The following is a 26962-nucleotide window of genomic DNA, read 5'->3' as shown; positions in this document are numbered from 1 at the left end:
GATGCTAAAGCCCTGTCCATAATTTCCTCTTGCTAAGAACACCAGCTGAACCCTGAAAGTGTAAACTCTAGCATTCTGTCTTCGTGTGTGTGTATGTGTGCTTGTCTGTGAAAGCGAGAAACGGAAAGGCAAACCTGGAATATTTTACCCGCCAAAGCTTTATGTATCCTGTCCTGCAGTGTGTGTGTGTGTGTGTGTGTGTGTGTGTGTGTGTACACACATAATATATAGCCCATACAAGGGAGCGAAGACCTCGCTCTCTCCCTCCCCCCCCAGCCCACCTCCCAAGGTCACCCCGCGGTCCAAGGACAAGGCCACCTGCCTGGTGGCCTGACTGCTAGCTTGGCTGGTCACATGACCCCTACATGCCGTTGTTTCTCATGGCTTGGCCCCTTCTTTCTGCCTGGACTGTTGGATGAATGAATGGATGAACGGATGGATGAGCGTATGACCGCCTGAGCTTCAGAAAACACTCCAGAGGAATGTGTGTGTTTGGGAAGGGGGGGTGCGGGTGGTGGGGTTGTTGAGGTGGCAGTGCTGCAGTTAAATGGGTCAGGTCCCCCCTCACACAATAGTGGCATAACTGTGGGAGTTGCAGGGGTAGGCGAGACCTTTGTACCAATTATGGACATAAATAACATCCGCAGACAGAGCCACCATGGAAATCAGGGTCAAAGGGTTAACTGTGGGTCCAGGCCTGTTGGTTCGTACAGTCAAAAGAGTGCGGAGAAACAGGAAGAAAAAATGTAGAGCTTCGGATGAAGATACCCCAGTGCAGACATGCAGGCTGGTGTCTGCAGGCCCAGGGCTCGCTATTACCAGCTATATACAGTGTCACTTATTAATAACACCACTGCTGTTCACACCCTGCTTCTCAACTGTCTCCCTTATATCCTATACTACTGCTCATCTATCAGTTTGTCTGCACTTTGCCGCCCTGGTTGAATCTCACTAGTCCTCCCTCAGCTCATACAGCTGTATTGTCTTTCTGTTGTTAGACCATCTATTCAGTACAATGAGCTTGTTTTTTCCCAGTTACTTTTGATTAGTGCTGGGTGATGTCAAATATTATAATGATAAGCATAGGTAATTTCACACAATATCGATATATACAGTGCATCCGGAAAGTATTCACACCCCTTCGCTTTCCCCGCATTTTGTTATGTTACAGCCTTATTCCAAAATGAATTAAATTCTTTTTTTTCCCTCATCAATCTACACACAATACCCCATAATGACAAAGCGAAAACAGTTTTGTAGAAATTTTTGCAAATTTATTAAAAATAAAAAACTGAAATATTGCATGTACATAAGTATTCACACCCTTTACTCAGTACTTGGTTGAGGCACCCTTGGCAGCGATTACAACCTCAAGTCTTCTTGGGTATGAAGCTACAAGCTTGGTACACCTATATTTGGGGTATTTCTCCCATTCTTCTCTGCAGGTCCTCTCGAGCTCTGTGAGGTTAGATGGGGAGTGTCGCTGCACAGCTATTTTCAGGTCTTTCCAGAGATGTTCAATGGGGTTCAAGTCTGGGCTCTGGTTGGGCCACTCAAGGACATTCACAGACTTGTCCCGAAGCCACTCCTTCGTTGTCTTGGCTGTGTGCTTAGGGTCGTTGTCGTGTTGAAAGGTAAACCTTCGCCCCAGTCTGAGGTCCTGAGCGCTCTGGAGCAGGTTTTCATCAAGGATCTCTCTGTACTTTGCTCCATTCATCTTTCCCTCGATCCTGACTAGTCTCCCAGCTCCTGCCACTGAAAAACATCCCCACAGCATGATGCTGCCACCACCATGCTTCACTGTAGGGATGGTATTAGCAAGGTGATGAGAGGTGCCTGGTTTCCTCCAGATGTGGCGTTTGGCATTGGTGGAGTGCTGCAGAGATGGTTGTCCTTCTGGAAGGTTCTCCCATCTCCACAGAGGAACGCTGGAGCTCTGTCAGAGTGACCATCGGGTTCTTTGTCACCTCCCTGACCAAGGCCCTTCTCCCCCGATTGCTCAGTTTGGCTGGGTGGCCAGCTCTAGGAAGAGTCCTGGTGGATCCAAACATCTTCCATTTACGAATGATGGAGACCACTGGGCTCTTTGGGACCTTCAAAGCTGTAGAAATGTTTTTGTACCCTTCCCCAGATCTGTGCCTCGATACAATCCTGTCTCGGAGGTCCACAGACAATTCTTTTGACTTCATGGCTTGGTTTCTGCTCTGACATGCACTGTCAACAGTGGGACCTTATATAGATAGGCGTGTGCCTTTCCAAATCATGTCCAATCAATTGAATTTACTACAAGTGGACTCCAATCAAGATGTAGAAACATCTCAAGGATGATCAGTGGAAACAGGATGAACCTGAGCTCAATTTTGAGTGTCATAGCAAAGGATGTGAATACTTATGTACATGCAATATTTCAGTTTTTTATCTTTAATAAATTTGCAAAATTTTCTACAAAACCTTTCTCACTTTGTCATTATGGGGTATTGTGTGTAGATTGATGAGGGAAAAAAAAGGAATTTAATCCATTTTGGAATAAGGCTGTAACATAACAAAATGTGGGGAAAGTGAAGGGGTGTGAATACTTTCCAGATGCACTGTATATCACAATGTCTGCCTACATGTTTAAGAATCCAACTGAGGTGCATCACATTGAACTGTGTGGCAGTTATTAAGTATAATATCAAACCAAAACGAGTCTTCAAATAACTTCCCTAGTCTGCCAGGATGGGAAACGGGGAAATTTCCTCCCAGCCAGTTAAACGTTCCACTTCTCTGCTGTGTCGGCAACCGGGCAGATGACAGTAATATGAGATGTCTGTCTAGGATGCACTCACCAGTAAAGCCACACAAATCCGCCACGGATTGTGTTTATTTAGGGCAGGTGAATGTAAAGACAATAATGATGAGTGTGCAGATGCAGAAAATGATAGCGGCTAACAGTACCGGGTCTAGAGCCTTAATGATGATGATTGAGAGGCGTGGAGGTGTGCGAATATAGTGATTGTGGGGATGAGCTAATGCCACAGTGTATTCATCTCAAAAGGAGTTTGCAGGAGTAGTGGGTGCGTGTCTGGAGTTTACGTCTGCCTGTTCCCTCGCTAGGCAGTCGACGGCAGACAGCTGTATCATTACACCCTGAAGGCTCGCGGACAGGACGGCAGCACTGCTTCATTAGTTTGAGGGAGGCAGAACACAGCTGTAATTAAAAACCCGGGACTGGGTTTGCTCGGCAGAACAGGGAAGGAGGAAAAGGTCATGAATTCTTTTACAGTGTCCTCATACTCTCCTTTGCAGTACTTTATTGATATATTGACTCCCAGTAGCATATCGGTAGTATATCAGTAGCCTGTTCTATGAGAGGTGTTTGTCTAAATCAGTGCCCTTTACAGCTGAAACAGTGGTGAGGTAGGTATCAAGTGTGAAAGACCAACATCTGGTAGTTTTTGAAGGAATAGTAGTTTTTGGTATTTGAGTATTTACAGCGGCACGATGGCACAGTGGTTAGCACTGTCACCTCACAGCAAGAGGGCCCTTGGTTCGAACCCCGGGGTTGTCCAACCTTGGGGGTGGGGGTCGTCCTCTGTGTGGAATTTGCATGTTCTGCCCGTGTCTGCGTGAGTTTCCTCCGGGTGCTCCGGTTTCCTCCCACAGTCCAAAGACGTGTAGATCAGGTGAATCGGCCATATTAAATTGTCCCTAGGTGTGAATGTGTGGGCCCTGTGATGGACTGGCGGCCTGTCCAGGGTGTCTCCCCACCTGTCGCCCAGTGGCTGCTGGGATAGGCTCCAGCATCCCGTGACCCGAATTTGGATAAGCAGCTTGATAATGGATGGATGGATGGCTAGTTTATCAGTCTAAGGGATTTTAAGCCAGTTTGTAGGCCTATTTTGCTAAAACAAAAGAAAATGCAAATGATAAAATTGCACAGTAGTTTATTTTTCCAAGAACCTTCTCCAAACTTACCCTTGTAAAATGAAATCATGTGATAATAGCACTGTAGGATCTCTTTGGCAGTTTCTGTGCTCTGTGTGGAGGGAAGGAGTGGTGAAGGCAGGCGAAATGGATGGACAAAAGAGAGCCTGCGTCAAAAGATAGATGGGATGTAAGCTAACATCTGGACAAAGTGAGACAGAGGAGAACGCAAAACAAAATAAGATGGAGGCCGGTGTAGAGTCTGTCCTAATCCAGTGTGGCAGGTCAGAGGCGCAGTTAGATGCGGCCTATGCTCAGGCTCACCCGGTATGAACCTCCAGTCCTCCCACATGACCAGCTTTTAAAGCAGTGCTGACCGCCACCTGGAAATTGAACATGGACAGTCTCTGCTGGCTGTCGAGTCGAGCGCAACTGGCTTTCATAATGTTTTCACATCATCTAAAGTTTTAGGACACTGCTAATCACAGCTGGGCAGATTGGCAGTTTTAGCGCCTACTTCTTTGGCAGCCCTGCAACAGCAACTCCCCTCGCCTTGGCATGAGCTGTGCCCATGCTTGAATACACACACTTTCCAGCCACCTACACTGAAAGAGAAAGATTTCACAAGAGGGAAAACCGTAGTTAAATCAGGTTAAAATTACCATCCTAAAGATTGACACGCAAACAAACGTCCCTTTCGATACTTTCTGGTGCTTGTGCGTTTAGGATAATGGCTAAACCACACATATCCAAATCATGAACCGTGTTCTAGTTGATAATTTCTGTGATTAATGTGGATTAGGACTTTACTCGGAAAAAGATTTAATGCATCTCGTAGCGTTTTATGTCTTCAACATGGAATCCAAATGTGGTAGAAAAAGGGAGTTGGTGGTTAAATTGAGACTAGGAAGCAGATGTGGCTGACCAAACATGTAGAAGAAGACCTACACCACACGGGTTCAACCATGTGTTATTTGTCTTGGTGGCAGAGAAGGCGCTGACTTAATGGACTTGGTACTCTTGTTTCATTTCCAAAGATTCTATGGGATTTAGAGTGGTCGAAACACAATGCAAACACCATGGCGCCCATAGGCCCAAGTCTCCTTATAAGCCTGAAGAGAAAACACCCGCTTCTTATTTTTCATGCTGCTGTGACGTAGTTCAGTGTTTGTTGTAGATATGCACAATGATATCAGCACAACATTGGTATTGGCCAATAAAAACTTAAGAAGTTAATTATCGGTAGCACAGATATGAAAATATCTGCCGATGTGCCTGGCCGATAAGGTGACGCATTACCGATGCACAATGCTTGTTAAAGCAGCAGTGATATTTCTCATGTCTACATATGTAAAAGGATAGACTTTGGGTAGAATCAGAAGAAATGTTTTAGGTGTTCTCTTCAATGAAAAAAAAAAGAAGAAAAGATGTGTATATATCGGTATCGGCAATCGGTCAAAATGAGGTTGAAAATATCTGCATATCAAATATCGGCAAAAACTCAATATCCCGCATCCCTAGGTTATTCACCTTCTGCGTAAGATCTCACTTTGTAATAAAATGTTGATTTATGATGATAATGACCGCCTGCTTCTTTCCCTCCTGTGTTGCAGAGTGCCGCAATGGAAGAAACTGTCATATGGGAACAGCACACGGTGACCCTTCACAGGGTGAGTGTTTACATATCGGTATAATCCACGGTGCCTCTTATTACTCTTCTTCCCTCTGTCTCTCTCTCTCCCACTTTCTCTCGTACCCCTTTCTGACGGTCTGTCTTATGTGTGCCTCTCTCTCTATGTATATTCCTCACTCTCCCCCTCTATCGCTGTTTTCTCATCTCCTCTGCCCATCACTCTCGCTGTTTTCTGTCTGTGTGCTGGGAAGGCCAGCTGCAGCAGCAGCAGAATGGTGTGATGCTCGAACAATAGCCAGGAAACCCAGATGGCAGGAAGCTAGGCTGAGGAAGACAGAAATCAGTGTCCATTTCCTTTCTGCTTCTCTCCACTTCCTTCCCGTTGGCATCTTGCTCTTTTCCTCTGCACAACTCCAGGGAAAGAGCAGATGGGTAGAGATTATTTCCTCATGCTCTTTGCCCCAAAACGGGTCACATGTAAAAAGAGATTGTACTTTATTCGGCTGCTGTCAACACAGATGAATTTGATCCGTCTGATCGTTGGCTCTGCTCACCAGGTTAGTTATAAAATTGATTAATGCATATTCATTTAACGACACCTGAGCGATGAGCTCATGCCTGGTGTTCGCCCTCTTTGTTGACACTGTGACTCACTTATTGCTCATCGGTCATGTGTCATAGTAAGCTGTAGTGGGCCGATGTTGTCAATGGGATCTCGTAGAGTACCTGTCTAGACCGGCTTGATTGCTGTAATCTAATTAGCTGGGGCTTTATTCAGCCAGGAGTACCAGCTCAGTGAGAGCTGTGGTTCACAGCCTCACTGCTCTGCTCCGTTGTTGTGGTTGTAAGATTAGCTGCTCACATCACATGACTGCCCGCCCTGCTGTCTACACAACAACACAACAGCTCAGCACAACCACAATGGACATTTTGGGTGGTTACAGCATGGAGAGAAAAATAACAATTGTAATAGGGAAAAGTAATAGCAAAATACAGTGCTATTTTTATGTTCCACAATCACCAATAGTGAATTCATTATTCCTTTAAAACCCTCTGTCATTAAACAGAATACATTAAAATGCTACACTTTCTATTTTGTACATTTTTGAAAAAGTGCAAGCCTAGTCCATTAGTGTGCCTGTCAGCAATGTGAAGTTGTAAAGTGGGTCTGTTCTGTCTGTGTGTGTGTGTGTGCGTGTGCACATGTGTTTGTACATCTGTGTGTGCACAGGCCCCAGGGTTCGGCTTCGGCATTGCCATCTCGGGTGGGCGGGACAACCCTCACTTCCAGAGTGGAGAGACGTCCATCGTGATTTCTGATGTGTTGAAAGGCGGTCCAGCAGAAGGCCTCCTACAGTAAGTCTGACCTGGGGGTTCAGGTTATATTACGGTAGTAACCACAAAACTTTTTACTCTGTGTGTGTTAATACAAAAGCACAAGACGGTCTTCTTTTGAAATTGAAATTCAGTCTTCCCTCAAGCAAGTATTTCCTGTTCTCTGACGTCATTGTTTGCTGTAGGCATACAGGTTTAGCCTATTTGCATTGGTTATCACCATATGTGTAGCTGTTGGATGCGTCGGTCTGCTCATTCAATGACTCACCTGTTGTAATTCCCTTTTTATTTCAGAGAAAATGATCGTGTGGTGATGGTAAATGCCGTCTCCATGGACAACGTGGAGCATGCCTACGCTGTACAGCAACTTCGCAAGAGTGGCAAGAATGCAAAGATAGTGAGTCTTCCTCCCCTCTTCACATGTTTACTGTTTGAATCTTTCAGAGGGACTAAGAACAATATGAAATGGTCTGTAGTTTCCTTCAGCATATTCTTCTTGTTCAGTGACTAGCTATTGGCTATCTGCGTTAGGCGTCATTATCGATACTGTCATGTACAGTTAACAAATGTCAAACGTCTGTCTCTGCTCCCAGACTATTCGTAGAAAACGGAAGGTGCAGATCCCCGTGTCTCGGCCGGGTGACAGGGAGACCATGTCGGAGCACGAGGAGGAGGACAGCGACGACGACGACGATGACGGCTATGAGCAGCACAGCGGTCGCAGCGGCCCCAGCGCCTACGGGGGCGCGAGCGGCGGTACCAGCAGGCGTAACGACCGTGAGCGCAGCAACAGCAGCAGGCGGGACCACAGTGCCTCAAGGGAGAGGAGCATCTCACCACGCTCTGACCGCCGCTCGCAAACCTCCTCTGCCCTGCCCAGGCCGGCCAAGGTCACCCTCGTCAAGTCCCGCAAGAACGAGGGTGGGAAACAATGTCAGAAATGGAACATCCTTCAATGTATTAATCAAAGTAGATTTATCCCCCTCTTCAACGGGGAGATTAAGTCTTCTCAAATGTGTTACGTCAGTTATTATTTAAAAGGAATTAAGGTTGTCACGATGTCAACATTTTGAGCTTCGATGCAATACTGGTAAAAATATTTGACTATTTTCGATACCACTGCAAAAGTCCACAAAATATAAAAACAATTTCCACTGAACAATCTTTATTAGCCAAAATAGAAAACAGTATTTTGTTGAACTATGAAGCTATTTCCTTCCTGTGTAACAAAACAATATTCCTGTCCAAATGAAAATTAAATAGTGAAACACTAACACTTACTACTTTGTTTAAAAGTATAGTACGGTGTATTTTGGAGAGAAAATGGGAGCGGGGTGTTTCTTCCTCTTCTCTGTCTTGATCGTGTGCGTGTCTAAGGCGCCGCTGGCCCTCTCTCTCTCTCTAAGCCATTCTGACAAACCAACTTTGGTTCTCTTTGCATGCAAACTGTAGAATAGTGAAGCTGATACAGCCTGACCAGCCAGACAAATCTAGCGGAAATGAAAATTTGTGCAATCATCCAATCGCGAGTGGCTATGCAAAGGCAGGTATCGAATAAGTGGTGCACTAGAGAGTGGTATTGTTACGGAAATTCAGAACTGACACGAAAAATCAGAATTTCCGACGACCCTAAAAAAGAATACATACTTAATTTAGGTTCAGTTAGATGCCAAACACGGGAAATGCATGCTCAACATGTATCCTTTCCTAACTGTAGTGAACAGGTATTGGTAATATTATATGCCCAATTAACATTGCTCTGTTGCTGTTGTCACCTCTGAAAGCAGAATATGGGTTGCGGTTGGCCAGCCACATTTTTGTGAAGGATATCTCTCCAGAGAGCCTGGCTGCCAGGGATGGGAACATTCAGGAGGGAGACGTTGTTCTCAAGGTGAGCTGATTTTTTGTGTTCCTTTGCCTCTCTGGTTGCAGGGGCGAGGCTGGAGAATGATTAGTGTGATTTCGGAAAAAAGTGCAAAGAAATGTCAAAAGCAGATAGATGGGGAAGGGGCCGTGGAGCTGGGAGGCGAGGGAGAGTCATCTCACCAGTGTTTGTCACTCCGCTGTGGTCATTTGTGTGCTTCAGAGAGCAGCCTGGAGAGTGATGTCACTGATGATTAACATGCCAGCAATACCCATCAGTCCTTCATTTCGTTGTTCCTTTGTTCTGGGCCACTCACCCAATGATATTGGCATGGCGGAGGTTATAAATAATGACATTTTTTTTTTAATCGAAATGATACCAATAAGAGTAAACTGAATACCGTGTTATCTCCGGCCCAGTCGGGCATCCCTACAGACACAATTGGCTGTGTCTGCAGGAGGGAACCCAGATGTGGGTATGTGTCCTGGTCGCTGCACTAGCGCCTCCTCTGGTTGTTGGGGGCGCCTGTTCAAGGGGGAGGGGGAACTGGGGGGGATTAGCGTGATCCTCCCACGCGCTATATCCCCCCTGGCGACTCCACATGTATCGGAGGAGACGTGGTAGTCTGCAGTCCTCCCCGGATCGGCAGAGGGGGTGGAGCAGCGACCAGGATGGCTCGAAAGAGTGGGGTAATTAGCCAGGTACAATTGGGGAGAAAAGGGGGGGGGTAAATAAATAAATAGAGTAAACTGAATAATGGCTGGTGGGGTTACAGTATATCAGATAGGTGGTTATATAATAGATGTGACACGCTCACCTTCCTTATGTTGGTTACTGACCGCACTGAAACCACTGTAAAAAACATGGCTTCTGTCATATATTCTTATCATCTACCATCACTTTTTATTTAAACAGTCATCATTGTTAATGTTGTTGAAAAGTAGGCCTTTCTTTATGCTTATTTGCATATAATTGCCACCACATTTCTCAGTTCTTCAAGATACATGCACACTGTAACCTTTACTCCAGTTTTGATGGGACCCACTCCACTTCTTCCTCCAACAGATCAACGGCACAGTTACAGAAAACCTGTCACTGATTGATGCTAAGAAACTGATTGAAAGGTCAAAGGGGAAGTTGAAGATGGTGGTGCAGAGAGATGAACGAGCTACGCTGCTCAACATTCCTGACTTAGATGACAGCATCCCGTCTGCCAACAACTCTGACCGAGATGGTGAGACAGCGGATTCTGTTATGCATGAATCAAAACCGTGTTAAACCAATAATGGCGGAAGTCATTTTAATCAGGGCTAAAACTGATTTGTCCCCATTGAACAAATGCCCTAACTTAGTCAAGTTTATTTCCTCAGACATCTCGGAAATACATTCACTGACATCAGACCATTCCAATCGATCCCATGGGCGAGGCGGTCGATCACGCTCGCCTGACAGGCCTGAGCCGTTGGACCATCCTCGTCACTCGCCCCGCCAGATCAGTAATGGCAGGTAAATGAAATTTTGTAAAAATGCACGCGCACACACAAACCTCATCACAAATCTTGCCAGCTTATCTCTGCTGACCATATCGACACTTTGGCACCTAGTGGTCATATATTTCCACAGCCACCGCATATATCTCTATCCAACCTATAACCACAACTCATAGAGGTGGCCCCCTGCATCCCTAACACATGAGCCAATACATAAAGACACGGCATGAATAAACCATCGTGCTCCTACCAGAGCTATCACTGAGCTCCTATAATGCCTTGCTCTTATGTGAAATGAATGGATAGAACATTAAGTCACTCCCAGTCAAACAAATCTTTTTTTAAAAAGAAATTGGAGACTAGTTGATGTGGTCTTTCTCTGTATAGCAATTGAAAAGGTCTATAAACTGTGTGTCTACTCTTAGGTGGTCAAAGTGCATGGTGGTAGATGTCCATAATATTAAGCTTGTATTAAAAGAGCGCAAGAGTGCTTCAAAATGAATTGCTGTTGTCACAGGGAATTTCTTTATGTCATTGACTTAAATGTTAATGCTATCTCTTCCCTCGTGTCTCGCTCTCTGGCTTCTTTCCGTCTTTCTTTTTGTGTATATTATATACATATATGTGTGTGTGTATTTCTTTACCCTGTCATCAGTCGGGGCCAGCCATGAGGCTGATTATTTTACTGTGTAGAGGCTGCGTAGCTCGCTGTAGCAAGGAACAAGTATAGAAAAGCACATTAGGAGCTTTAAGGTAGACATACTGTAGTTAGAAGAGTTGCCCATAATGACACCCACCTCACAGTGTCTTGTAGGTTGGGTGGTGCTAGGGGACTGAGCTGACTGAATGAGGGTGAATGACTCGGCCATATGGGAAACTTTTATTCAGCTGACAGAACAGGATTGTGGAGTGAGACAGGCTTGTCAGTTTTGGGAACAGGCTGTTGGCTGCGTTCAGGCCGGTGGCCAGAGAGAGCCACGGAAGGCTGCTGGTCTGATCACAGTAATTGGCTATGCCAGATACTATGGGGTAGGGCAGGGGTTGGGAACATTGACAGGTGGCCCAGATCCATCTTCAGGCCTCGTTGCCCTCCAGGCCATGTTCTGGATGCCAGTGTCGGAGGTTGAGCAGATAGCGCTTTCCCTTTCATTCACCCCCGGCTCTCTTGACTTTTGGTTAACGTGTGTGTGTCTATATTTTGAATATATATATATATATATATATATATATATATATATATACACACACACACACACTATGTACAAAAGTATTGGGACACCTGGCCATTACCCCTACAGGAGCTTTTATGACATCCCATTCTAAATCCATAGGCATTAATATGGAGTTGGTCCCCCTTTGCAGCTATAACAGCTTCCACTCTTCTGGGAAGGCTTTCCACAAGATTTTGGAGCGTGTCTGTGGGAATTTTTGCCCATTCATCCAGAAGAGCATTTGTGAGGTCAGGCACTGATGTTGGACGAGAAGACCTGGCTCGCAATCTCCATTCTAGTTCATCCCAAGGGTGTTCGATGGGGTTGAGGTCTGGGCTCTGTGCGGGCCAGTCAAGTTCTTCCACACCAAACTCACTCAACCATGTCTTAATGGACCTTGCTTTGTGCACTGGGGCACAGTCATGCTGGAACAAAAAAGGGCCCTCCCCAAACTGTTCCCACAAAGTTGAAAGCATAGAATTGTCCAAAATGTCTTGGTATGCTGAAGCATTAAGATTTCCCTTCACTGGAACTAAGGGGCCTAACCCAAGCCCTGAAAAACCCCATACCATTATCCCTCCTCCACCAAACTTTACAGTTGGCAAAATGCAGTCAGGCAGGTAACATTCTCCTGGCATCCGCCAAACCCGGACTCTTCCATCAGACTGCCAGACAGAGCAGCATGATTCGTAACTCCACATAACACGTTTCCACTGCTCCAGAGTCCAGTGGCAGCGTGCTTTACACCACTCTGTCCGACGCTTGGCATTGTGCTTGGTGACGTAAGGCTTGCATGCAGCTGCTCAGCCATGGAAACCCATTCCATGAAGCTCCCGGCGCACAGTTTTTGTGCTGATGTTAATGCCAGAGGAAGTTTGGAACTCTGCAGTTATTGAGTCAACAGAGCGTTGGCGACTTTTACACACTATGCACCTCAGCACTCGTTGACCCCGCTGTGCGACTTTATGTGGTCTGCCACTTCGTGGCTGAGTTGCTGTTGTTCCTAAACACTTCCACGTTTCAATAATACCATTTAAAATTGACCGTGAAAGATCTAGCAAGGAAGAAATTTCACAAACTGACTTATTGCAAAGGTGGCATCCTATGATAGTACCACGCTTGAATTCACTGAGCTCTTCAGAACGACCCATTCTTTCACAAATGTTTGTAAATGCAGACTGCATGGCTGGCTGCTTGATTTTATACACCTGTGGCAATGGGTCTGAATGAAACACCTGAATTCAATGATTAAGAGGTGTGTCCCAACACTTTTGTCCTTAAAGTGTGTGTGTGTGTGTGTGTGTATATATATTTGCACACACACACACACACACACACACAGTGGCACGGTGGCGCAGTGGTTAGCATGGTCGCCTCACAGCAAGAAGGTCCTGGGTTCGAGCCCTGGGGTAGTCCAACCTTGGAGGTTGTCTCAGGTTGTCCTCTGTGTGGAGTTTGCATGTTCTCCCTTTGCCTGTATGGGTTTCCTCCGGGTGCTCCGGTTTCCTTCCACAGTCCAAAGACGTAGGTCAGGTGAATCGGCCATACTAAATTGTCCCTAGGTGTGTGTGTGTGTGTGTGTGTGTGTGTGTGTGTGTGTGTGTGTGTGTGTGTGTGTGTGTGCGCACGCGGGCCCTGTGATGGCCTGGCGGCCTGTTCAGGGTGTCTCCCTGCCTGCCGCCCAATGACTGCAGGGATAGGCTCCAGCATCCCCGCGACCCTGAGAGCAGGATAAGCAGTGTGGATAATGGATGGATGGATATATTACACATTTAGTTGAATTCAGCATCAGTGTCAGTGAAATGGTGTTTCCCTCTTGAACGGTTTTGCGAAGGCTTCACACTACCATTACAAATCGTCTAGCTGCTGGGTCCAAGTTGTTACTTCTCTATGTAGTTCAGCTACGTGGCTTCATAACTGCTTGCCTGTCATGGTACCACTAGGTTAACCCCTAGTACTGCCATTAATCAGATGTTCAGTTCAAAACTGTCTCGAACTTTGCAGTAACCATACTTGTCTCAATGCAGGACGAAGGCAGTTTCGCTCTTGCACAGATTACTCTCGCTGTAAGTGTTGACGTTCCTCTGATGACCTGGCATTGTACGCTGGGAACATCCATCCATTAGTGTAGGATTTTAACTGCACTTTCCCTGTTTATTCCTCCTATTCCACCCCCCACCCACCCCCCGTAGCACAATATCGATCTAATCTTTTTAGTATTGAACAACTAACTTGGTTGTGTGTATGTTTAAAAACGTGTCCTGTGGATTTATTACGTAGCACTTTCTCACACACAGTCTGGTAAATCTTATTAGTGAATGAGTTGTCAGCAGTCACGAGTCGATACAGTTGGCATCGGTTGAGACCTCACCGGTGTCTGACGCTGTAGTAGTTTTTCCAGCTCTTTACTATAATCTAAAAGAATTCATTTATTATGTTCCAAATTAGGAGGGGCAGAGAGGAATTTGACATACTTCCCACAGAGCCGCATCCAAGAGCCAGATGGTTGGCATAACCTGATTGGCTGCATGGTTCAGTGGCATTCTCGTTCCCGTCTCCGGGACAAGACACCACTGCATGTTGTCAAATGCAGTATTGAAAAACACGGAGCGTCCCTCTGTGCCTCCCGGCGAGTACACTAGGCGCACAGGCAAAGGCCTTGTTTTGTTGTCTTTTGGGGAATTGCACTCACAATCCTGTTGTTAAGCGTCATGGTCCGACTAACAGAGACATTTGTGTGAGTAATTAATTCTGTGTATTTTCAAACGGTTTTGAATGTGCAGGATTCCACAACATGGCTTCTTTTGAGTATTTGGTGCGGGTAACGGTAGAGGTTTGCTTCTGTTTGATGCTGTATTGTTTAGGTCTGCCATGTGATGTCCTATGCTTGTATGTCCAGCATGTCTTTTGTGGATTTCATCTCGTTTTGTGGCTGAATGACAGTAGAGCTTTGAGAATGGTGAGGTTGGAATGTGCACAGTTTAGGAGATGGGGGATTATGTGGCCGCTGACTGGTTCATAGTCTTTTGTAAAATCCCCTCATACACATAGTGGTGAGAGAGGGCTATCCTTAAGCAGCATGTGTGTCTGAAGCTACATGCCTCTCCCCCTGTCTTTTTCTCTTATGCTGTTTCTCTTTCACTCCGGATTTCACTTTTTCTCACTCTTTTTTAAACACACACACACACACACACACACACACACAGTAAGAATGTCTTAAACTGAAGCGAAAGGATTGAACAAAATGCTCTGTCAAACGGGGTTTGTCAGTGTGCAGCCATGTTTTTATTTAGTGCCGTTCCATCCTGAGCGAGCCACAGCAGATTTAGGCCACAATACGTTACCCCCCCCCCCCCCCCCCCCGCTCTCTCCCTCTCCCATTAGAAGTGTGTGATTATTCCTCCTCGGGCAGCGGCAGTTCTTATTCTCCCCCTCTACACAGCAGACCCACTCTGCTGCTGATCCGACCGAGGTTGGCTGTACTAAAACGGCACAGATCAGCTCTGGTGTGAATGGCCCAATTATAGTGAGAGTTGGTGTTTAAATTGGGGAGCGTTTAGGGGAGGCTGTGGCGTTTGGTGTAGCGTTAATGAGGTCAGCTCGCCGCACCGCTACCAAATTTAACCCCGTGCTTCTAGCCACTTTGGAAAATACATGCATCCTATATTCTGTGTGTGTACATGTCTGTTTACATGTATCAACGTGAATACAAATGTAGACTACTTTTTATTTATTCATTTTCTTTTTGTGTGCCCATTCCCTTGGTATTGCTTGTCGTTTGGTTTTCGGTTCAAGTTTAAGAGTGAGAGGGTATGGGCCAGAGAGAGAGAGGATATGGGCCAGAGAGAGAGAGGTCTGGCCTGAGTGCAAGATGGTGGCACAAAGCAGCACCTTCACATTCCTGTGTGAGAGCCGCTGAATGCAGCTCAAGCACTGTACTAGCAGGCAGTCATGTGACCCGACTTTGGAATTCAACCATTGTTTTAGGCATCAGAAGGGAGGTTTCTCACATATCACTGCACACAACCACCACCCAAGACTCCATCTATTCTTTGTTTATCTGCTTCCAGATTAAACAGGAACTTGGAGCGAATGTATCCTAAATAATGAGTTTCTGTAGAACTGGTCACATTATCAGCTCCCCCGTCCTATCTCAGGGAGACTCCCCCCCCCCCCCCCCCCATTTCGTTTGCTTTCTTGGACTTGCTGTTCCTGTGGTTTAGCATTTGGGGTATGCTAGCATAAGCCATGAAGAAGTATTTTACGGTATTGTAGAAGTCGGATAACATTACTGTATTTGACAAATCAGAACATGTGTAAACTCTGTCTGCTCCAATATAACTTTGAATGGCTGCCAATGTAGTATAGATCACACAGCTTACTGACAACTTACTGACAAACATACAGCTTGAGAAAAGGCCTGTGAGTTTAATACCAGAAGTAGAACTGTGTAACAGTGGATATCCTCCTTTTAAATACTCATTGTTTTCCCATCCTCATGTAGTTTAGTGTTGTGCCCTCAACATGCATTCTGTAGACCTTAGTGCTTCCCCTTGGGTTCTTTTAAGCCTCAGTGCCTTCCTGGTGATGTCAGTAGAATGGAGTTCTTCTATTGGCTAACCCACAGACACACATACACACACAAACAAACACATACACACGCACCGACAATGCAGATGGAAGCACTACTGCATTCTTTGTCTCTGACACTCTTACGTAGGCATCACAAAGTGGAAAGGCGTGCAGGATGACGCTAGTCTTGCACCCTTAGCCAAGTGGAGTCATTTTCTTTTGTTTTAGTCTTGTTGAGGGTCTTAAGATCTAGGACCTTATGAGATTTGGTTTTATTTTTTCCTGTTTTTGGTTTTCTCAGGGCGGCACAGTGGCGCAGTGGTTAGCGCGGTCGCCTCACAGCAAGAAGATCCTGGGTTCGAGCCCCGGGGTAGTCCAACCTTGGGGGTCGTCCTGGGTCATCCTCTGTGTGGAGTTTGCATGTTCTCCCCGTGTCTGCATGGGTTTCCTCCGGGGGCTCCGGTTTCTTCCCACAGTCCAAAGACATGATGGACAGGTGAATCGGCCATACTAAATTGTCCCTAGGTGTGAATGTGTGTGTGGGCCCTGTGATGGCCTGGCAGCCTGTCCAGGGTGTCTCCCCGGCTGCCGCCCAATGACTGCAGGGATAGGCTCCAGCATCCCCGCAACCCTGAGAGCGGGGTAAGTGGTTTGGATAATGGATGGATGGTTTTCTCGGGGTTTTTTTTGTTTATTCGGATTTTGGACTTTTTACCCAGTTCATCTGTAAGAAAGTCAACTACAACTACAGTTCAACTACAAAAAGAAAAGCAAAATGGCCCTGTTTCTTAGTTTCGGTGATGTTGTCTTCTGTGTTGACTATGTTGTCTTCTGCACTTGTCACGCTGACATTTTTTTCTCCATCTCATACAACAAACATGCGTTTACTGACATGTGCACAGGAGGGAAAGTGTCTAAGGACAAATTACTTTAAATTCTTAATGTCCTAATCATCTTCACCCCAACCAAATTCTGCACACTTCCATGTTCAAATCTGCAATCTATATTTATGTCTTCATTCTGTTATTATGTCTTGTTTTCCACATTGCGGAGATCATACAGCCCTAAAGGTCTTATCATGGCACAGATGGAAACCACTGTCTTGGTCTTGTCACTGTCTTAGATTTTTGTGATTTCACATTATCCGTCTCGTAGCAGTAGCTATCACCGTTAAGAATAGCATGATGCTCCCTGTGTAGAGGCACAAACATCCCCAAAACCAAACACATGCACCTCCCTTTTTTTCTATTTCCATCCATCCCTGTAGATCATTCTTGTCCCTAATCTACCCGTTCTGATTTCTGCTTTTTATTTCTTTGTTTCAGCCACAGAAGTCGAGATGAAGACCGACTGTCCAAGCCAGGGGGCATGTCCACACCAGTCAAAGGCTCTGATGACGGCATCTTGTCACAGGCCAGTGACCAGGCCAGCTCCAGAGATGACAAACAGTTGCCCCCGCTGCCTGGTACTGACCCCCCCTGCACGTCAGCCTGTCAATCCTCACATCTAGGGATTAGTTTTTGTTTTTCCACTTGTCTCTGTCCTCGCCACTCTTGACCTCTCCTCAATCTCTGTCAGCTTGGTTGAGTCGAGGCACAACGTCGGTCTCGTAGTGGAGACATGCCGCTTTGACTTACAGTATATCCTTGTTGCAAAGCTGTTCATGTGTTTTTGCTTTGTTTTTACTTTGTGTGCACTGAGTTTTTGACCGTGTTGTGTTTGATGGCAGAACCAAAGCCAGTTTATGCACAGCCTGGTCAACCTGATGTGGACCTCCCTGTCAGCCCCTCCGATGCCCCTGTGCCCAGCGCCGCCCACGATGACAGCATTCTCAGGTCATTTTCTGAACAATGCTGTTGGGTGAACAATTTATGCGAAGTGGCTTTCCTTTACAGCGAGGGAATTCTCAGCGTTAAGTGGTGCTGCCGGTGACGTCGCCCCTCAGACTGGCAATGCCAGTGCCACGCTCAGTCCAGACCGATTCGTCCGGACTTGGAGGTTGTTCAGTAATATTGGCAGGGCACCTTCATAAGTGACATTAGGAATATATGTCAGTCTTACTATCTGTGTGTATTGTTAACAAATTTTTTGTCTAACGTCATCAGAGTCTGTAATGCAATTGATTAATTTTTTATTTTGGTTTTTTGATCTTATATTTAGGGGGGGGGCATTGTGTGTTACTTTTGAAATCACGCTTCCTAACCTTTTTTTACTGTTATTTATTCTTAAACGTTTTCTCTCTAAGACCTATGCTGCCCCTCTCAGATGGCGGGGCAATAGAGAATCTTAAATGGCGGTGGTTAAAAGCAGCCCTGTCACCAGGTTCTGAGTCTATGCACGTGGAAGGTGCCTTATTTTCTGTTGGTGCCCGTCTGTCTTTTGGGGAGGTTTGGTCGACCTGAAACAATGGCGATGAGTTACAGGGGAGGGGCTATTTTTTTACGATGCCAAAATCTGCTTTTGCTGAATACAAATGGACGATAGAGAACTGAACAGGCAATGAATACATTTTCCATTACGTTTTTCACATATTGAGGGCAATGCAGACTCGTTTAAGGGGAAATATTACATAGTTTACATTTTTAACTTTCAAATGACAAAACTCTGCTTTACCACCCTCTCATGTCTGTAAATTGCCATCTAGGAATTTCTAACTCTTCTTCCCTTTCGGTCAACCTGTGTTTTCTCCAGGCCGAGTATGAAGCTGGTGAAGTTTAAGAAGGGCGAGAGCGTCGGCCTGCGGCTGGCAGGAGGGAATGACGTGGGGATTTTTGTGGCGGGAGTTTTGGAGGACAGCCCTGCAGCTAAGGAGGGACTGGAGGAGGGAGACCAGATTCTCAGGGTACTTAACGCTCCTTACCTCACCCCTCTGTAGTGCACATTAGGGCTACATGTAACAGTTAATTTGTCGAAAATGATCAAGTATCAATAATTTATTATTTTTTGATCAGCCATTAGATTTACAAGCTTCGAGTGTTGATGTTGATGTTTTCGTTGAGTATCTTGATGGACCTATGCCATGTTGCTTCAGAACTGCAGTGTATGGTTCACTTCAAGTTCATGTATCAAGACTTACTGGACACGTGTTTTTTGTCGTTATTTTCCATGTGAGATGTGGGAAAGTGGAAAGAACATCTGGCGCTGTTATCAAAACAAATGAGCCAGCGCTGCCCACACTGGACGTTTAACAGCGACGCCATGTGATCCGTTAACCGTGTGTGGCTACGATCGAATTATTACAGCGAAGAGGCCTTGGGAATTACAGCACAATGTATCTGTCAGTCTGACTCATTCCTGGGTCGAGCCCAGTGTCAAGCTTCCCCTTGTTTCAAATGCAAACACACAATGGAGGTCATTCTTAGTCTGTAACCTCCCACAGTCATTTTTCTGTCTCGCTGAACACTGGAGACACATTGTTGATGGGATGATGGAAACCCCTTGATGTCAGGCTCAGATCCATTGTGACATGTTTCTGTAACTATCGGGGATTGCACCTTGCACTGTTAAGCGCTGCTACGACCAAGTGTCTTCCACTGAAGCAGAATGCCAGGCCGATACTTGTCAGTTAACAGTAACCATGTAACTATCCAAAATGGTTGTATAACTGCCGTATTACGCCCTGCCTTGCTAAGGGTGTAAGACCCAAACTCCTCCTGTGTTGTCCCCCACATCAGCGTTCGCACTCCTCTGTGCCTGTGTCCTCCCCACTGTACAAACACACCTCTTGACTTCCAGGACATTGTTTTCCATCTTTAGGTTATTTCCTGTTGGTCACGGTGTGTTGGTGGAGATAAAGACATCAGGCCCTGTAGTTTCTGGGAAGGATAAAGGTTTCTCTCTGAGCTTTGGTGATTCAGACCATGTGTTTCTGGTTCCCCTGCTGCCCCTGAAGCAGAGTCAATAAACAGTGGTTATTGTGTTTGGGACAGCAGTGGGAGAGGAGGAGGGGGCAGTGGTTATGGGTTAGCGGGCCGGTCTGCTCCTGTTGAGTCAAAAATTTCCTTTTTTTTTTTCTTTTTTTTTTTTACATTACAATCTTCCTCACTCACACGGCTTTAACTCCTGCAAGGGGACAAGCTGAGACAGATGCAGATAGAGGTCCCTATAGTGTCCTGGATAACAGACTATCATTTTTTTTCTCACTGAACTTGAGTTCAACAAAGCAAATTTAATTCACAGTATACATTAATTTTTCAAAAAGAAAATTAATAAAATAAAAAATGTAGTCAAAGACCATGGTCCAAATTGTTTTTGCCCTACCACAGGGCTACAACAAAAAAGTAATAATAATGGATTAGAATTATATAGCACTTTAGCTAGACACCCAAAGCGCTTCACATTGAAGGGGGTAATTCACTTGAAGCAGCACCCACCTGGCTGATGCACGGCAGCCATTTTGTGCCACAGCGCTCACCACACATCAGCTTGAGATGGAGAGGGAGGGAATCATTGAGCGAATTACACGGGGGGGTGTTAGGTGGCTAGATGGAGAGAACCAGGTTGGGAATTTTTGCCAGGACACCGGGGGACCCCTACTCTTTCCGATAAGTGTCATGGGATCTTTAATAACCACAGTGAGTCAGGACCTCAGTTTAACGTCTCATCTGAAGGATGGCATATCCTACAGCACAGTGTCCCCCATCACTGCAATGGGGCTAGATATATAGATACGTGCACACATACTTAAACATACATATGCAAGGTCCTATACATTTAGTGCTCTGCTATAGCTACACACATTGAAGTCCAAAGCTTTCACATTCCTTCGGATCCAATGCCCTCAACCCCCACCTCTGTCACTCATAAGACTCTCAAGTCCCCCACTTCCATCACTCATAAGACCCTCAAGTCCCCCAAAACCATAACTATTCCATTAAGTACTACATTCGTTAGGTTCTCACATCATAGCAGTGGAACAACGGGGGGAGAGAAGTATTCAAAAATTTCCCTGTACTGCCCTCTTTCTCAAATAGGCTAAACCAAGTAGTTTTAATGTTTTCCAATACGTGGCCCTAGTAAAAAACAGCTAGTTTGCACTAGTTAATGTCACTTCAGAGCTTAATATTTTTTCTATACATGGGAAAAATTTGGTCCCAGCTGTGTTCAATATATACCCCACTGCATTAGAAAACAGTGTTGATTGTACTATAGTCCTTAGTTGGTGGTGCACATGTACATAGTCTTATTCTAGTTCTATGTTAGGTAAGGCACCTGACTGTTTTTTTCTGCATTAGTAGATAGTATGGATTGTTCTGTACTCCTGACTGTCTTTGTCACTCTTCTGTGTGTTCAGGTTAACAATGTGGATTTTGCTAACATCATTCGAGAGGAGGCTGTGCTGTTTCTGCTGGACCTTCCCAGAGGAGAGGAGGTCACCATCCTAGCTCAGAAAAAGAAGGATGGTGAGAAGGAGCAGTATCTTAACATAGACAGCATACAGGAAAAGTTGTACCATGACGTGACTATCAATAGTGATTACAAATCAGTCATGACCACTCTCCCAGAGCAAATGTTTTTATCTGATGTCATTTCCTCTCCATCCTTTTTCTAGTGTACCGAAGGATAGTAGAATCGGATGTGGGGGACTCCTTTTACATTCGAACCCACTTTGAATATGAGAAGGAGTCGCCATATGGGCTGAGCTTTAACAAGGGCGAGGTTTTCCGTGTCGTAGACACCCTGTACAACGGCAAGCTGGGCTCCTGGTTGGCCATCCGAATTGGAAAGAACCACCAGGAAGTGGAGAGGGGGATCATCCCTAACAAAAACAGGTTAATACTCGGCCTCTTTTTTAACATGCTCATAAATGAATGTGGTTTATGCTGACACAGGATTTGTTCTTAAATTGGATCAGAGAAGGTTGGAGGAATTCGAGGGCAAATATATAGTATTTTACATTTCCGTATGAGAGTCCAATCACTTGAGGTTCTGCATGTTAGCAGTGGATTGTTGTCAGGCTAAATTGTGCAGACAGATGATAAACTGCTGGGGTCTGTAAAATGTTACCTCATCCCATTTGTCGCTTTCACTCTGGCATTGAAAAGGCATTTACTGTTTAGAGGCTTGTGAAGCGAGATGGCTAAATAAACATCGCCAGGACGGTCTGTCCTGACTGCATCAGAAGCCAGCCAACAGCCAGTCATGTGTTATCTCGGCCCGTCTCTCCAGCCTTTCAGCTGCCTCCGGCAGTATTTACAGAGGAATTTCTCAGTGCGCTGCAGACAGAAGACATGGCCTGGTGCTCATCACATACCAGCCTTCCACATGCCACTCCGGTTCATTACACACACGTTGCTATCATCTGGAAATTTACAACAGGTCAATTCTTGGACAAAGTATAGTCCCAACTATGTCTTGGTATCCTCTTATAGCGGAAACATTCCATATCCAAATGAAGTAACGCTTGGTGGAGATGAAATTAAGTTTCAAAATATATATAATAGTCGGAGTTTTGTTCACAGCCTCCAGAGATGTGCAAGATATCCTCCATTGATGCACTGACTCTGTCAGTGTTGCTGATCTCTTATATTTTGCTCATACAAAGAGGTTACAAGTATAAAGACATAAGAACGCAGTGACAATTAGAGACTTCAAATAGTTGTTTCTAAAGCATATTTTAGTTTTTAGTTCTAGGTGTAGAAGAACTAGAACTGAACATGATTGATTTGGTCTGTCTTTTAACTGAGGATGTGCAATGCAGCAAGTTACATGGGCTAAAGGTTTATAATGTAAGCTTCTCGGCCTAAATTTTTCTTCAACTTAATTTTTTTAAATGCCATGCAGACTACCTGAGTTTCTCTGAGGGGTCTCTAATTCTGTCACAAGACTGTTTAGGCAATAGGATGCCTCGCTTACTGTTTTGATTGACATCTAGTCAGTTAAATTCCCATTGCCATCTCCTCTCTGTCACAGAGCCGAGCAGCTGTCCAGTGTGCAGTACACCCTCCCTAAAACACCAGGAGGCGATAGAGCAGACTTCTGGCGATTCCGCGGTTTGAGAAGCTCAAAGAGAAACTTGAGGAAGAGCAGGGAGGACCTGTCAGCCCAGCCAGTTCAGACCAAGTTCCCTGCCTATGAGAGAGTGGTACTGAGAGAAGGTAGGAACACACAGGCTTAGCTAGTTACTACAGTTTAACCATAACCTGGAGACTCTCCCATACACCTACATGAATTTATTTTATTGTAATTTGCGGTAGGTCAAGATTTTAGCAAATAGTGCACAACCTGCAACCTTAGTATACCATTTTACTGAAGGTTAACTCAGGATGTGATCATAGGTTGACACATCTAACATCATGACTGACTGTTTAGCACATATTTTTAGAATAGAATAAAAAGTGATCAGAAATCTATGGAAGCTATTGGATGATGATCTCTTAGCAGTGGTCAAGTTGATATACTTCAGGTGAGTTGATACTGTTATTGATACTGTGGTGACCACATGGAGTTGTATATGATGCTGTAATGTACTGTCTTGTGCATAATCTATATTTCTGTAACACATAAATTGGTTTAGCATTTGGGAGTATTACATATTTGTGGTAATTGGTAACCTCCTTCAAACAATTTTGTTTTGTCATCAGCCGGTTTCCTGAGGCCTGTGGTCATTTTTGGGCCTATAGCAGATGTGGCCAGAGAAAAACTGGCCAGGGAGGAGCCAGACATTTTTGAACTAGCAAGTGAGTAAAAGTACACCGGTCCCTATCCATGTGTGCATTTGTTGTGTCCTGTCTTGTGTATTTGTAGTGCTATTAGACAAGCTAGTGAGCAACCTTATTTGTTTTCTCCATATTCACGTTCATATACATAGTAACAGGGTGCAATTTGAGTGGTGGTGGTGGGGTAGGGAAGTGGTCCCTTGCTTCAGTGTTGTTCCCCTAAAAACGTATATCTGGCAGTGATATGGTTAATCTTCCACTTAATTCATGCTCCCAGTCTACTGAGACATTCTATTTCAGTTCTCTAAAGAACTTTGAAAGTTAAGTAGAAGTTCCAACTTCCAGTTAATGCAAAATCTATCAGTGTCTCTAACATGCTTGTCAAAAGAACTTTGCTGGGGCATCCGGGTGGTGTAGCGGTCTATTCCGTTGCCTACCAATACGGGAATCGCTGGATCGAATCGCCGTCTTACCTCCGGCTTGGTCGGGCATCCATACAGAAAACAATTGGCCGTGTCTGTGAGTCGGAAGTTGGATGTGGGCATGTGTCCTGTTCGCTGCACTGGCACCTCCTCTGGTCGGTCGGGGCGCCTGTTCATGGGAGAGGGGGAACTGGGGAAATATCAACAAATTTCCGTATACAGGGATCAATAAAGTATCTCAAAAACATGTCTTTAGCAACGGCTCAGTCTAACAACACATGTGGCTCTCAGGGCTTAGGCAGGTTGACAATATCCTGACCAACATAAAGATTATTTTTGGTTCTGTGCTTAAGTACGGTGAGTCTCTTCTTTTGGCCTGAAGATAAGTGAATAAACTACAGTACATTGTACACAACATGACAGCTCAGAGTAGGTCTTTCTCAAAAACTGAACTGAAAGATTTTGTTAAAGGTGACAAACAAAACGGCTACCTCAAATTGTTCTGTTGGTATTAATTGGCATTTCAATGCTGCAGATTTAGAAAAAGATGTCAGATGAGATGGGAAAGAAGGTAAGGGCTAGGAAGCAAGATGATAAGACAACACTTTGAAACATGAGCTGACTGTACTGAATAGTCGATGACTAATGGATTATACATGTATACTGGACATGTATGTAGTTATTTATAGAAGGACGCATACTCCCAAGAAAGTGGTTAAAAGGCTCCTGCTTTTTGATGCATTAAAAAAAAATCTCTGAATTGAGTGACAAAACTGGGCCTAATCCTGCATCATTTAAAATGTCAGGGATATATTATTATTTCAAGACCTAGTATCACCTAGAGAAATGTGCTTCACTCTTGGAATTCAAAGACATGGCCAATATGGCAAAAGTTCAAATCCCCATGTGACCTCCGGCTTGGTCGGGCGTCCCTACAGACACAATTGGCCGTGTCTGCGGGTGGGAAGCCGGATGTGGGTGTGTGTCCTGGTCGCTGCACTAGCGCCTCCTGCGGTCGGTCGGGGCACCTGTTCGGGGGGAGGGGGGCTGGGGGGAATAGCGTGATCCTCCCACGTGCTATGTCCCCTGGTGAAACTCTTCACTGTCAGGTGAAAAGAAGCGCCGGCGACTCTATGTGTATCGGAGGAGGCATGTGGTAGTCTGCATGCAGCCCTCCCCGGATCAGCAGAGGGGGTGGAGCAGCGACCGGGACAGCTCAGAAGAGTGGGGAAATTGGCCGAATACATTTGGGTAGAAGGGGGGGGGGGGGTTCGTACTTGACAGGTTGCTACCGTAGGCTAAGATTAGGAATGTTGTACATTTCTGCTCTGTTTGGGGTTGTTTTTTTTTTTGTTTTTTTTTTTTCCCCTCCATCGTTGAAAATAAGTTTGGGAGCTGGTATGTAGGTATATATCTGAATTTGAACATTGCCTTTTAGCTTACCGTCCAGCTAACATGTCATTTTTCCATGGACTGCAGAACAACCCCACCACCACCACCCAAAAAATGTCCCTTTAGTCTTTTTTACACAGATGACACCCTTCTTAACTGTACATGGCAGCTACACATTTCGTTTTTCTTCATGAATTTTACGTTTGTGAGATTGTCCCTTTACGTCCGCTCTATTGAAACCTTTTCTCTCTTATTTTCTAGTCCCATTCTCACACTAGAAGCGTAGCAAGCTAGTAGGGTGTAAGCTCGAGAGACTGCTCGTTCCACCTTAACTGAACTGTGGGCCTCTTTAATATGCAGCGTTCATCTCAACAGTCAGTTTTGAATTTCAATTACCTGAAGTGCATCGTAACACAGATGCACACACTCACCCAGACAAGCAGGCGTAATGTGATTCCACCCCGTGATGTTTATTTACATAACTCCAATGATGTCTATGTAACTGTATTTTCCTTTCAGAAACACAGCAACAACAAGGAGAGGAAAGTATGTCATTTAGTGCATCATCTTTTTTTCTTTTTCTTTTTTTTCCTTTTTCAAATTCAGTTAGTAAATGAAAAATACTATCAACAAGTTATTTGCTGTTTAGGGGAGCTATTGGGAGATATTGTTTAAATAGTGTATATTGCTTAAAGGGGAATATCACTCAATTTAAGAATTTGCATATGCTGTAACTAAGGCCCATTATATAGTCCATCTAGTGTCTTTGAATATAAAATAAACTCTCCCAAAGCTAGAGACTAGTCATCAAGTACACTGGGATTTCATAGACAAGTTTATAACTGATTGGGTGTTCGGTGGTGTAGCGGTCTATTCCGTTGCCTACCAACACAGGGATCGGTGTTTTGAATCCCCGTGTTACCTCCAGCTTGTTTTAGAGTCCCTACAGACACAATTGGCTCTGTCTGCGGGTGGGAAGCCGGATGTGGATATGTGTCCTGGTCACTGCACTAGCGCCTCCTCTGGTCGGCCGAGGTGCCTGTCCGGGGGGGGGGGACTGGGGGGAATAGCGTGATCCTCCCAACGTGCTACGTCCCCCTGGTGAGACCCCTCACTGTCAGGTGAAAAGAAGCGGCTGGTGACTCCACATGTATCTGAGGAGACGTGGTAGTCTGCAGCCGACAGAGGGGTGGGGCAGCGACTGGGACGGCTCAGAGAGCAGGGTGATTGGCCAGGTACAACTGGGGAGGGGGGAAAAGGGGGGGGGTTATAACGGATTTATATGTAATGAAGTGGAGATTTATTTATTTATTTATTTATTTATTTTACCAACAACTTCTGACATCTATTGATCTGAATTTAAACATCCAAGTGAGCTTCCATTATGATCATGCTATCATTTTTAAACCAGGAAGTACTTCCCTAAAAATACTGTTCTGGATCCCGTTCTGGTCATCTTCTCATTAATTCAGGACACGA

The 26962-nt window shown here is 45.1% G+C and overlaps 1 protein-coding gene across 7 annotated transcripts in view; it reads left to right on the top strand.

The window, feature by feature from the left end:
- The window catches only part of tjp1a (tight junction protein 1a), a 111468-nt gene that overhangs the window by 63161 nt on the left and 21345 nt on the right, over positions 1–26962 (top strand). For 4 of the 7 annotated variants that reach the window (XM_056278854.1, XM_056278856.1, XM_056278855.1 and 1 more), the window contains 15 exons: positions 5520–5576; positions 6771–6895; positions 7169–7271; positions 7468–7795; positions 8662–8765; positions 9804–9972; positions 10109–10244; positions 17337–17476; positions 17741–17846; positions 18703–18853; positions 21305–21413; positions 21563–21782; positions 22924–23108; positions 23595–23690; positions 26003–26029. In XM_056278854.1, coding sequence (XP_056134829.1) covers positions 5529–5576; positions 6771–6895; positions 7169–7271; positions 7468–7795; positions 8662–8765; positions 9804–9972; positions 10109–10244; positions 17337–17476; positions 17741–17846; positions 18703–18853; positions 21305–21413; positions 21563–21782; positions 22924–23108; positions 23595–23690; positions 26003–26029 — 2047 coding nt within the window. In that variant the 5' untranslated portion in view covers positions 5520–5528. The remainder of the gene's footprint in view (positions 1–5519; positions 5577–6770; positions 6896–7168; positions 7272–7467; positions 7796–8661; positions 8766–9803; positions 9973–10108; positions 10245–17336; positions 17477–17740; positions 17847–18702; positions 18854–21304; positions 21414–21562; positions 21783–22923; positions 23109–23594; positions 23691–26002; positions 26030–26962) is intronic. The other 3 variants (XM_056278858.1, XM_056278857.1, XM_056278853.1) reach the window with 1 other exon arrangement.

This window comes from Lampris incognitus, chromosome 4 (assembly GCF_029633865.1).
Source record: "Lampris incognitus isolate fLamInc1 chromosome 4, fLamInc1.hap2, whole genome shotgun sequence".
Classification (NCBI taxonomy): domain Eukaryota; kingdom Metazoa; phylum Chordata; class Actinopteri; order Lampriformes; family Lampridae; genus Lampris; species Lampris incognitus.
This window is presented reverse-complemented; position numbering and strand designations above follow the sequence as displayed.